The 13,773-nt window shown below is 30.3% G+C and overlaps 1 protein-coding gene and 1 long non-coding RNA gene across 14 annotated transcripts in view; one reads left to right on the plus strand and one right to left on the minus strand.

The window, feature by feature from the left end:
• Positions 1 to 13,580, minus strand: LOC116778667 (uncharacterized). Of its 12 annotated transcripts, XR_009752684.1 has the most exons (10): positions 13,504 to 13,580; positions 11,818 to 11,959; positions 8,290 to 8,393; positions 7,992 to 8,156; positions 4,521 to 4,582; positions 3,860 to 4,186; positions 2,713 to 2,893; positions 1,826 to 1,944; positions 1,237 to 1,340; positions 1 to 732 (listed from the first exon to the last, which is right to left on the minus strand). XR_009752684.1 is itself a non-coding variant. In XM_061521639.1 (9 exons), exons 2-9 carry the CDS (start codon positions 11,937 to 11,939, stop codon positions 613 to 615), a joined length of 1,134 nt encoding a protein of 377 aa, XP_061377623.1. In that variant the 5' UTR covers positions 11,940 to 11,959; positions 13,504 to 13,580; the 3' UTR covers positions 1 to 612. The 12 variants fall into 12 exon arrangements, 11 of the variants coding, with proteins under 11 accessions (XP_061377623.1, XP_061377622.1, XP_061377621.1 ...); XM_061521639.1 differs by lacking the exon at positions 1,237 to 1,340 and having other exon boundaries at positions 3,860 to 4,183; positions 8,055 to 8,156; XM_061521638.1 differs by lacking the exon at positions 1,237 to 1,340 and having other exon boundaries at positions 8,055 to 8,156.
• The window catches only part of LOC133318968 (uncharacterized), a 10,724-nt gene continuing 9,019 nt past the window's right edge, over positions 12,069 to 13,773 (plus strand). The window contains exons 1-2 of one of the 2 annotated variants that reach the window (XR_009752686.1): positions 12,069 to 13,039; positions 13,147 to 13,599. This is a non-coding gene — a long non-coding RNA (uncharacterized LOC133318968). The remainder of the gene's footprint in view (positions 13,040 to 13,146; positions 13,600 to 13,773) is intronic. The other variant, XR_009752685.1, reaches the window with a different exon arrangement.

The raw sequence follows: 13,773 nt of genomic DNA on the forward strand, positions 1-13,773 counted from the left end.
TTTATACGCTTTAAAAATTTATTTAATTAAAATATAAATGATCATTTACAATAAAAATCATTTAACTGAACATTTTATATACAATATAATTCAAATTAAATAACAATGACTAGTTAAGTAAAGTACATACGAATTAAGCTTTGAGAGTTAATTTTGTTTTTTACATTTTGCAGAAGCTTAAAATGAAAAGATCAATTGTAACATTTCAATTTCTTTTTAGTTAAAAAGCGTGAAGCAATTTCGCACGAATTCGTCTGTTTCAAAGCACATTTACATTTTTTCGTATTTATCAAATGTTTTGTTAAATATTATTACTTCATACTTACACTTAGAAGCTAAGTTATGATTAAAAATTAATTCTATGTTAATGTACTGACTGTGGCTGACCAATCGCCAATCGAGCACATGCACAAAGACTTTAGTAACAAAAGTCTTCACAAGTACCTACACTGGACATCCGCTCTGGGACATCGAGTACAATGTATGAATGAAATTTATGAAATGAAAACTATTAATTTTGATAATACCTAACAAGAAAGTTGATCTGTTTTTTTAATGTGTTGATACGACTTGCAGTTTTTTTAATTTATTTGATATATGGCTAGTGATAAATTAATATGATGATCGGCCCGAGAGGGGTTCAAAGTGCTGCGTGCCGGGTGGGACGCGGTAACTTGTGTAACTGTGATTCAGGGCGTGCTGCGAAAAGAATTCCGTGTAGTCCTTTTTTACCTGAAAATTATATTTTTATTTAAAAAAAAAAACATTATTTGCTTGTTAAAATATAAAAATAAATGACGTTACTTTCTCAAACATGGTAATTATGAATAAGTTGGAGTAATGATGAAGCAGAGGCACACATGCAATACGTACAGTGATCTAATTTCTACCTTTTCTCTAGAAGTCTAAGAGTGACAGAAAATAAGTACGAAGATACTTACTACTTGTGTAAAAAATTACATGATACCAATTCTATGATAATATATTTAATATTACAACTTGACAGTTGTTACGTTTAAATTATTGATTAGTGCTTCTTCAGATTAGTCTTTTTCTTTTCGTTTTATGCTCATTTTTGTAAACGACTGTACTTAACGTAAAGCTAATAAGTTTTGTTTTTTCTCGGCAGTATCTGTTGTAAAGGCAGTGTTTAGAAAAATGAGCCTAACCAAAATGAAAGAGCACTGAGTTATTGTAATTTTTCTGATTATAGTCACACATGTCCGAATCACTTACTAAAGATAACTAAGTCCGCCAAGTGCCGACTAGCGACAAGTCTAAACGACGGACTCCTACACCTCGTTCAGTGCAAGTAATTCGGCAAGCGAATATTGCCGGGGCTAAAACAGATAATTTACCTTACATTTGGCGATCAGCGTTCCAAGAAATTTTCATTTATATGTTTTTAGGTCAATCTTCCAATCAATTATATATTCTTTTCATTTAATTCCCGTCCTGCATGTTAATGAGTGAGTAAGCTGGGATTTTCAGTTTGAGGTTCACTCAAATCAAACATTGTTAGAGGATCATTTAAAACTAAAGCGGACACTTTATAAATATGCATTATAGTCATGCCCAAAACTTTATGGATTAATTTAATTATATTACACGAATGTGATATTTACAATGCATTATTTATGAATTGTCATAATTAAACATATGCATCATCACATCCCATTTAATTGGAATATTATGTACAATTTCTTATCGTTATATAAAGTTATAAATTAAATTATTATCCATTATAACAATGACTTAATTTTCACAGATTTTTAGAAAATTAATTTGAGGATTTTAATAGTTATGTATGTTGATATTGCTTTACCTTGCGTGGTCTGCAAGCTGGTCCCTTGGCCAGCTGTCTCCTGGCTTCATTCTCAGCATCAACTGCTTCCTTCACCGACTGCGGCGGCCATTTCTGATCCCCACGCATGTTTACGCCTCCTAATAAATGAAATTTTTAAATTTGTATACAGTTACATATACATATATAGGTAAAAATAATTAAAAGAAGGTAAGGTTGTGGTGCCTCATTTTAAACGGACAATAAATAATGAAATCCATTTTATATCACGAAATTAAAGAATATTTCTAATTTGTATTCTATAAAGTAAAATATATACCATTTCTTTTCTATATTTTTTTATATTTAAGTGCGGAAGAGTGTACACAGTCATATTAAAGTAAACAAGATATCATTAGCTAGATATAGACACATTACTTGTAATTAATTGTTCATAAAAAAAGAAACTATTTCATTATTAATTTATATAATTTAAAAAAATGTCTCTACGCTATCTTATTACAAAACGATTTTAGCATTTGTCATCTTGACTTTTAGGCACTTTCGAAACAAAGCAGGAGAAAGGAGTTTAATTTCTTGAGAGTTGCATGTTTATTCCACTTGTTTGATATTGAAGCTGAAATGTGTTGCGAGTTACGAATCACTTTACTTAGACGTCAGAGACAACGGCAATAAAAGTTTTCATAGAGAATATGAAGTAGCTCGTTATATAAGAATGAATGCTATATTATGCTTTAATCCAACCGTATTTTTTAGACTTAATAGCATTTAAAATGCTCTTTCTAAATATCGGTTTGTGGTGATAGCGTTTTAATGAGACTAATATTTTTTTATACTCTTCAAGCAGTAATCTGTTTGGTAACTATAGTATAATTTTAAGATGAAATGTGTAATATTTTAATTTTTACCTTTAAGCGACGCTGTTGCCGGTTGGCTGGCAAAGACTGGAGGAGGTTGCTGGTGGACCGGCGGTTGTTGACGGAGTGTTATGATTGTCGGTGGAGGTTCAAATTGTCTTTGAGGTGGCTGGTAGACTGGTTCAGAGTATTGCGGCTGTGGCGAGTACTGTGGCTGTGATCCGTATTGTGGCTGAGATATTTATTTAAAGATGTTATATTTGCAAGACTTGTCTAAAGTACTAACCTGTTTTTTAATTTTAATTTTATATTAGCCGATTTTTAGAAATAGAATTTGATTGCCGGCTATAAATACATTTCTTTAAATTTTTTACGGTTAATCTCTAAGTATTCGTATACTTATAAATTGCATTATAGCTAAGACTTAAAGAGTATAAATATCTTAGTGATTAAGGTTAAACCTAATGATATTAAAAAAATTACACAATGTGATTACCTGTAAGTATTTGATAAAATAAATCTACTAGTCTGTAGAAGTAGAATATCTTTAGTAGTGTAGTGAAAATTACATGTTGTAGTAGCAACTATGTAGTTAATGGCTACTGTTCAAACGTGATCCAGTTTAAAGTAGATACTCTCTCTATATTTTGGTTACATGTTAATAAATAGTTCAAGAAGCCAATTTCCGTATATCATGCCAATTACTGACGTGTAACAAAATGAGTTTTATTTAAATGAAACTAATATATTTCGGATATACTACGCGGATTTTATGCTCGCGAAAATCTTAGATCTCATTATGTGAACCAGTACGGACTGGAAATCGCAAACAAAATACGGTTGGAGTACCTCAAGACGAAGAAAGCTAAATTATTACCATCCTTGAATTTCCTCAAGAGATGCCGGGACCATGACATCATACCAACATGTGTCAAAATATCACCTAAAAAAGACATCAAACATAGCGGCAGGATACTCCATCAGGCAAGTAAACGGTTACTTTGTCATCTTAAAAAAAAAAATTCGCTTAGTATATCCGAAATATATTAGCTTCATTTAAATGAATAAAAATCACGAAAATCTTAGATCTCATTAAAATGAGTTTTTAGCAGAACTTCAAAACATATGTTGCAATTCAAAAGTGGTTCTATTTATTAACATAATTATTACATGCACGCTTATTCAACAACAAAACTACCTGGGGAGAGACCGGGGCTGGTACTGGGGCCCAGCGACTGGGTTGTTGTTTGTAGGGCTGAGCACTTGGTGAGAGAGGACCTTGGCGGTAAGGGGAAACGGGGGACGGTGAGACACCAGGCCCCACAGGGATTAGTTTACTTAGACCTGTTGCTTCTTGGCGTTTCCCGTCACAATATGCTGGCTGAGCCTGTGCTTGGTATGAGGAGTAATTTGATGGGGAGAATTGGGATGGTGGGGCCTGACGGTTTACAGGTTGTTGAGCTGGAGGTTGCGGGGAATATTGCTGGTTGGGGGTCTGTGCGTTGTTGTAGTATGCGGGACTCTGCTGTAGAGCATAATGACCAAGTATATCTATATGTACAAACTAGCGAATAATACGTCCGATCATAATATATGTAGAGTGTAGACGATACTACAGTATATACTAAGAGAAAGAAGGTAGTTAAATTACAGCTGGAAACATCTTTGTATATCGGGTTAGTATTTAAAGATTGTTTTATTTTTAAATATATTTATATAAAATATAGTTGCAAGCACCTGATCTTCTCGTTCAAACTAAATTAACGTATTTCGTAACCATGCTATTACAGTGCTTATTAAAGCTATGTGCAGCTTTTGTTTCGCTTTGACTTATTTACACTATCTATCATTTTAATTACCTGCTGTGGTTGATGATAACCGTTAGTTTCGGGCACTGGAGGCCAAACTACCTTCTTTTGACCTGCAACAAGTCAAAAGTTTTAACATTGAAATCGTTCAAGGAAACAGTATTTTTATTATGAGCATTATTTATAATACGAGGTGACAAATTTTCTATCGTCGCATTTGATCTGGAGGCGATGTTCTCTCAAGACCACATTAACTTATTATGACACATTCCGCTTCAAATAAGATTGGCCCACCGTATTTCTGGCTTTGCGCCAGAGCATCGAAAGCAAAAGATATTTTTTATCTCTAAAAACATTAATGTTTTTCAAAATTTAAATAAAAAGAGGAAGAGAAAATTCTATTGATTATATTTAAGTTTACTTCGCAAATAGTTTTTGAAGATACAAGTATTTTCTTCAAAGATGCAAGTATTTTGTTACATGAATGTTGTCAGAGAAATATGATTTTAATAACAAAAAGTGAGACAATGTAAAATCTGTATAGTCGTTGTTTTACTTGAAGTTATTCAAATCCGAAACAATAGAATAACTTTGTAATACAAAAAATATTTTTAAAGTTGCAATATTTTTGTGAAATATATTTAAAATAAAATAGAAGATAATAATAATTTTGCTTGCTATTCAATAGAGATAGTAGGTATTCCGTTATTGATTGGCCAGATTACATTTCAACATCCTAATCAAGATTTCGGAAATGTTTACGTTTGTAAATCACAAAATGTAAATATTTAAATCACTTTTTAAGTAACCGACACCTTTAAGCTTACTTTAAAACAAACGACTTCCTCAAAGAATCTGAAACCGAAATTCAAGAAGTGAATAAAATAGATCTAATCACCTCTGGGTATAACTTACAATCAACGAAGAGCAAGTCACTCTCGTCACTGACTAGCCAGCACTACGTGCTTCTAGCTCTTGCCAGGTGTTAATGTGCAGAAATAACTCTATATATATATTTTAAGATATCTCTTTTTAGGGTACACGTCACTACCACTCTCAAGATTCGATTGTAACTTCCTATTTGTGTCCCACAAAAATACCTGTAATAAAAATATTCTCGAAATCGTGACGTCAATTACATTATAATACGTTTCCTCCTTAAAATATAAAAATAAAAACAAGATTTATATTTAGTTTTTCTTCAACTTATTAAATATTACATTTAAAATAACTACTTTTAAGATGTACTTTTAACATGTAATATTTTTCCATAATTTTAGCATTTTTAGTCATTGTTTATATATTATGATATAAAGTGTATAAAAAATATTTAAACTGATTAAACAATGTAGGATTTCCATTATAATAAGATAAGAAAATATATCTTTTATTCTGATCTACTGGAGAGCAATTGGGAGTAAATTTAATTAATAGGCGTCGCTGTTTCTGCCCATGGCTATTAGTAATTTAGACACTTTAGTAAGACGATATACAACCTCATGTAACAAAAGGAAACGTTTTGAGCAATTTTTTTAGCAAATTGACGGTGAAATATCTTGTCTATATTATAATAAGTTAACATGAGCAAATTAAATTCAATATATTATATAATTACGAACAAGATATGAATACCATTGATCGCGAATGCAGGTGACAACAACTGCGGACGAAAATACATTCACGATATATAACTCCAAGGTAATGTTTTATTTTGGTTTCTTATTACCTAGTATTAGTTATTTGAGTTTCATTATAAAGTTTGGTTAACTCAAGGTTGATGTAATAAACTGCAAAATTTTCAGTGTTTTTATTTTGAACGCCGGAGGCAATTATGTTGATATGAAAACAGATATGTCATCTAAATACGAAATAATGTTAAGTGATAGATAATAATAGCTTTTATAAATAATTATTGAAATTAACATTCAGTCATGTTTTATATGAATAAAATTAGTTCAGATATTTTCGTCTGAACTACTTTAATTAGTAGAACTAAACTAAATGAACATAACATTATATTCCTAGTACAATCGTTTGTAATGTCATAAGCACTTATTATATCTATATTAAATTAATATTATTATATTGGTAACAACTGAATGTTATATATAAAGCAGTTCCACCAGCATAACTGAAGTGCAAATAATCATAAAATAAATTTATTAATAGAAATATTATAAAAGCTTTATTTATAACAAATATAATACATGTTAGATTAAGCCTCTTCTTACGTTATATTATTGTACATCAAGTCCGTTACCAAGAGGTAAGTCGTGAAACATCTGTACATCAATTTCAATATCAACAGATAGAGATAACATTGCTGAAGATTAAAAATATTTTTTGTCTGTGAACGTTCTCGTCGAGTCCGATACGCGTTCTCTGTTGCATCTTTTCAGCGCACTAATATTAGATGTTGATTCATGAAGCTCGTCTCATCAGAAATAGTTACAACATTGCGTCAAACAACACGTATTTTTTATTGAAAATAAAATGAGAATTTCGACCGAGAATATATATATACTTTTTTTAAATATTAAGTTTTCATTATTTTATGAGAAAGTGTATATTTTTAATATTTATTTAATTAGAGACGTGTAAAATTTTTATAACTTTAACTTTCCAAATAATTTTTCGTATTCGAATCCTTATTTAAATACTTTGTGATAAATTTTAAGAAGAAAGACTTATGTTACATTGAAAAAACGTATCGCGTTTTAAAACATCATGTATATTAAATATAGTTCGTCTGTCGTCAAAAAACATCGACTTTCAATTGCTTCGATTGAAATCGTGTGAGTTGGTTACAATTGTTAGTTTTTATTGAAATTGTTTATGTTTACCATTTACAATTTAAGTGATAAATATTGATACTGAATAAAAAATGGTTAGAAATCATAACATGAAATAAAGACGAGAAGAAAAATTCTTAAGGATAATCAAAAATATAAAACTTTGATTATTTAATCGTACAATGTACTTGGTTTTAGAATAAACTTAAAGAATCATTTTGTTTGTTTCTAAATTACACGAATATATACACACTTAAAAACAAACCAACTTCATACATCTATATTCAAAATTCAATTAATGGTATATTGTAACAATTTTAGTATAGAAAACACACAAAAAATTTTACTTTACCGACAACAATCATTTCTGGCATTTTCGTTTGTGTTCGTTCGCTTACTGATTTGTACTAAAGACGTATGGCTTAAGTCACTTTTCACGAAATTTCCAATAAGTGCCAAAATTTTATGTCAATGACCAATACTCACAAAATGTAGCTGACAAGAGACTACGTATATAGAAGGTCACATGCATGTGGATGACTGTTGGTACATTACTCCTACACTAAAGTAGTTTAGTTATAATTACTCTTGTTTGTTTTTGTTTTGTTTAAACTAATGAAATGTTTTTATGTATAACAATAATTTATTAGAAATGGATGCTATACGAATTAATTTTTCTAAGAATGATGTAATAAAACACTTGGCACGTCTACTTCTACTATGGAGGTACCTTTAGTAGCCTTCATTAGTTCGGAATAAATATATGACGTAGCATTGATTTGACCGTTCCAACCTCGAGTCGAATCGGGTTTATCCGGTGGCCAAAGTTTGTCAAATCGTCTCCGAGCATGGACAAGGTTATCCAAAATCGCCTGGACTTGAGTTTGATCTAATTCTGACAAAGCAACGTATATGTTAAAAAGCTTTACAAACCTTATCTCTAATTTCTAATCTAATCTGAAATTTCTAGCTTTCCGAAAAATTATGATGAGTTCGAGAAAGGTTAATTTGTAAGAAATTGCTCTTACTTGGTAGACCTCTACGATTACGCTCCTCTTCTTCAAGCATTCGCAGAACGGCTGAGTTGGCTAGATTGGCTGGTTTGTCGGTCACTGGGTTTTGGAAGTCAATGCTGTGAAAGATAAGAAACATTAAATATTTCGTTATTTCTTAAAAACTAGTTTGCCACGTTTTTAAATCATAACTCTCCTTGAAATGTAATTGATAATGGTTTCGTAACCTTTGATTATGGTTTCGTAACCTGATCACAGATTTTGGCCATATATTAATACAATAAACATCTAAAAGAATTTCTCTTGGAAAACTTGAGTGTGTTAAATAAATGTATTACTTTGAAGGCTATAAAGCAATTGGGAAAATCGCGGTGAGAAAATACAGCAAGAACATGGGACAAAGAAGCGCTAACTCACTGATTGTGTTTCGCAGTTTCCAATTGTATCACCAATAAACCATTTAAACAAAGTTAGTATTGAGCTGTGTAATCAATTTATTCCATTTTAATTAATTTCTTTTGCGACTCAAAGCATATTCTGAACGGTTTTCTGTATTGATTCATTTAGTGATTTAACACTGTAAATACTAGCCACTGATTTCAATATAATAAGAAAGATTTAAAATAATTAAATGTGGTAAAAATATAAGAGTAGTTTAAAAGTATTATTTTCGTCAACTTTATGCTATAAAAAGAAATAAAAGTAAATAAAATAGTCTTCTCGATATACTTATATTGTGTGTTATATAAAGAATCAGGTTTCCCTTCACCTCAAAGCATTGCCTTATATGTAATTTGACCGGTCACTTAACCATGTGCGATTCCATAACAAAACGTTTTACGTTCCCTGATGACATATTACATCATATTACTATAAAATTAATCTCACGTAACATACTATTATAAGTGGATAATATTTATAGAGATATTAATTAAAAAAAATTATATCTTGCAAAAATTTCATCAATATTTTATGGTAATTTATAAAGAATGAATTCCTCGCGTATTTCCTATAATTACTTAGAAATATTAATTTTGATTATGAATATTAAAAAAAAATCTTACCTGTTACTTTCTACCGTTAGAGCCATATCTAATTATGAACGAAAGTAACAATAAAACAATATTTATGACTTCACTTGTCACAATAAAATAAATATATTATTATAATGCTTGATATCTCGCCAAATCACATGCTTTCTTTTAAATACCACGTGTGAGAATAATACTTCTATGTATTAAGAACAAAGGATATAAAAGTTAATTTTAGATAAAGAGCACAATAGAATCATAAAATAACTAACTATACAATTATATAGTAAACATTTAATTGTTAAGTGCAACGCACGCGATGCGCTTGGAGACCGGCGACCACTGCACACGCGCAGGCCTCAACCTCTGTGCGGTAAAAGCTGCAATGGTTAATTATACTCGTACATAACATTTAACTACACGAATACCTTTCTTCTCATCCACGTTATAAACATTCAGGTTAGGTATGCATGATGTTAGATAATTATAGATTATTATTAAAATCATCACCATGACTTGAACTTGAGGCACTTTTACTTCGGATTTATCGGTAAGAAGAGACGTTTATTAATAATTATTAGTTATTTTTATATAAAAACATTGAATACATCTTCTAGAATAGTTTAATGGATAAAATAAATGTGACTTTATAACCTCCATAACTTGACAACCAGTTATTATTTGACATGAATGTTTTTCTTCTATTTTTAATTTATAAAGTAGGGCAGTTTTAACTTTAAATTTATGACTATTTATATCATTGGCCCGCCACACATGTTACGATTGCAATAAAATCTTTTAAACCTTAAAGCCTTAAATAATTAAAAGTATTTTTATCACTGACATAGTAAACAAAGATCATTTGTCGAAATGAAAAGAATAGTGCCAAATATCTGACGGTCATAAATCAATATATATAGATTTGATTTAACTATTTGCAAATCGGATTGTGACTCATATGATTATATTTTTAAATCTCTCTTGTCTATGGACGTGATTCATTCAGCCGAAGTGCATAATGTATTTTTATCCGTTACGATACCCGTGTTGCATTCTTGTATGTGTTGAAAGATTTGAAACGACCAACCTTTTATACTGTCAATGAAACTTCTGTTCATAAAGTCTTTAATTTCCGATGCATAAAGATTTATAAAATCATTCTCAATTTATAAAATTATTATGTTAATAACTATAAAAAAAAAATCTATTGTTATATCAAGAATATTTCACACGGGTAATCTTGGAGAACTATAATATTATCGCTGACATAGCACTTCTAAAAGCATAATGGCCACTTGTTTAGTTTAGTGATACTAAAATATCGATTGGTTATTTATAACTTTGGTAACTCAAATATTATTTGGAATAATCGAAATAAACAAAAGTCTATCTACGATGTATTTCTTTTTAATTTTTACAATTAAGTTTCATTTAAATAGATCCTATTTAATATTTTTATTAAAAGGATTTTAATTGCTATCAGTACATTAAGAAACTTCCACTAAACTTTGGTATATCAAAAATAATGTTATTATATAACATATGAAAGTTAAGCATTGATATAAAAGTAGGTTGTATTCTTATTGAATTTCTACTTAATGACTTCACACTGAGTCTTCTTCACCACCATCAGAAAACATAAAGCAATTCACCCTTATAATATGAATAGAATGTAGAATGCTAGTTGATATCAAACGCTGCATTGTAATCTACGTGGACAATACAGCATCTGTATTGTTCAAATCCTTTGAAACATATTTAATATAAAACATAATTAAAAATCGCTTTAATTTAACATGACTTTATATTATTTTTATTTACATATTTATAAGTATAACTGTAAAGAATTTGAATGATATTTTTTGTGTATAAATCTGTTTCTTTTGAAAAGATAGTCTAGACTCTAAAATATGTTGCCATTAAGCGAAATGTGCGCTTTTTCTGCCTTTGTTTCTCTTGTACCTATTTGCACCTAAAAATTTTGTTTTATTGTGTTTAATAAAAAGCAAATAAATGGATCCCCTGCAGCGTTCTGTTTTTTTATTAAATTTTACAAATTCGAAATATACCTTCGACTGGATGTATTTTTTTTTAAAGTACGTAACAGGTTTTCAAGATATTTATTAAAATACTGAAGAATTAGAAAATTAAACATTAAAATTTAAAGACAAGTAGTTAGATTTAGTCATAGCATCCGCGTCAGCTGGCCAAGATGCAGGAAGCAGTGACATACTCATATGATGTATGCAAATATTTTTAACACTAGCGAAAGTACCATCTACATTCTTTCAAGGTAAAATTCTAATGTTGTAAATGTTGTTTATTTTTATTAATAAACTAAAATGTTTTTTTAGTCATAAAGACACGCCACATAATTCAATAATATCACAATTGTATAGAAGGTTTGTAATGCGAATGTAGTTTTAGGTGTTTATTTGTTTAGGACAAGCTCATTGTGATGCATGTTAAGGTAAGTTTGGTTTGAGAACAATGTATTATTTGTACTACAAACCCGACGGTGCCATTGTCGAGGTTCTGCAGATGCTTATTGAGGGTCTCCTGGATGTTCTGTTGGGAGTACAGGCCGATGGGAGAGTTGAACTGCTTGTGAACAATCTTCGGACCGGTAGACATCTTTGCAGTCGTTCGTTGCGCTGGAAATGGCATACTTTAGCTGCTTGTAATCTAATCATACATTGATTCTTATGTACATTAAATAATATTTTTTATAGTATTGATAAATGAGCATATATTAACATATATTATTAGTAATAAAACATTATTGTTTCTATTAAGCAAGTTCTATTCATAATTATTTATTATTATATAAGCTGTACAGCTACAAATCCTGTAATGTAACATTACACGATTAATTGGAACCGTACTTTTATACTTTTAGACAAGAGAAAAATTGGATTGTCAATTTTTATCCTCCTCATGAGATAATTTTATTACAGTCTCGTAAGATTCATGGCTCGGGTTAGAGACTGAGCTCGATGTCTTATTACGATTTTATTAGCACAGGCACCGATGGCTACGGAAACAATATTTTTTTCTGGATAACCGAACAGATATCTAGTACAAGAGATTCTTGTGTAGGCGAATACGGTTTCCGATATAAATTTCTCTTTACCTTTAATAACATTTTCAAATTAGATCAAAGTGCTCTCAATTCGCGATTTTGTTTATATAAATTTTAACGTGCAAAATTACGCTGTACTTGAAATTGTTATAATTACATCAACTTTACTAATTTTGTTTTCCTGTATAAATTCTGATGCCATGGTAAAAAGTGTATGGAGTACCTACTGCTATGATACGAACTAATTAATTATCTCGTATATACTTATATTTTTGTGAAACCCAATTATTGTACATCATGTGAACATTTCTATCTTATTTCACGGTACATGAATCCGTTATCTAGGCGAGATGTAAAGCAAAAACTCCTTAGATCGTAAACATTTTTCATAGTTACATACATTTCAAATAATATTTCAACGACTGGAGCGGAAAATGCGTGGGGGCGTCTAAAAAAGATCACAGATATGTTGAAGATCTGTTATTCGAAGAATAAACGAACCTCTGTTATTTAGTACACATTATTTAACACGGGTATGTGGATTACTAATTAAATGGAACGTAATGTAAATCTTGTTCGCTATAAATCTAATTGGGCTCACGTAGCATAAATACTTCGTCTAAATTTGTTGGTTTTATTGACATCCAACACAGTAAGTGACTATTAATAACATATTTTTTTATATATTTTTTTTAATATAAAAAAATTTATTCATAACACTAACGAATCAAGATCTATGCATCTGTTTGTGGGGACAAGGTTGAGAACACCGTCATCAAGGTTGGAAATATTTCTGTCTTAACGTCCAGACTATGCGATGGATTTACAAAAATAAATCCGTCTATTAAAAAAAACGCCCGTCAACGTATAAAGCTATTAGAAACATGATCAGTAAGTTAGTATCTTAAACAGTAATAATGTAATTGATACATATCTTCAAAATATCTTAAATCTTAAAGCTCATTCAGTGAAGGCGAGACGTGCTATTTTAAGTATTATGAAGTAATGGACATTATTTTGGTATATACGCTTGTTAGTAACATGTGGGCCGGTGGTATGGAAGGTGTGTAAAGTGTTTATAGTTATATGAAGATATTTTAGTTTAAATGTCAATACCTGTTCGGAGAAGTGTTTCGTGCGAGCGGCGAGGTAGCCGATCTCTAACTGAGGGACGGGCGAGCGCCCACGCAGCTGGATATCTAAAGTTTACAGGTAAATGTTTCATGAATATTGAACATACAAAATCTTCTTGAACAATTGACGTAGAATTGGTTTTCAACAGCCACTTTACAGTAATAACAATTAGATTAGCGAATTTATATGAAAATTATAACATTTTGCTACTTCATCTGATTTGATGATGATGTTTCATATTCAGATGTGCTT

Source organism: Danaus plexippus, chromosome 10 (genome assembly GCF_018135715.1).
Source record: "Danaus plexippus chromosome 10, MEX_DaPlex, whole genome shotgun sequence".
NCBI lineage: Eukaryota > Metazoa > Arthropoda > Insecta > Lepidoptera > Nymphalidae > Danaus > Danaus plexippus.

What these genes read in the sequence shown, in the direction of transcription:
- LOC116778667 (XM_061521636.1), bottom strand. Translation starts at nt 11,939, where the DNA reads ATGTCTACCGGTCCGAAGATTGTTCACAAGCAGTTCAACTCTCCCATC. An exon ending in TAATCGTAGAGGTCTACCAA is followed by an intron (nt 8,157 to 8,289) that starts GTAAGAGCAATT and finishes TTGCTTTGTCAG; the next exon opens with AATTAGATCAAACTCAAGTC. An exon ending in CAGCTTGCAGACCACGCAAG is followed by an intron (nt 733 to 1,825) that starts GTAAAGCAATAT and finishes TATAATTTTCAG; the next exon opens with GTAAAAAAGGACTACACGGA.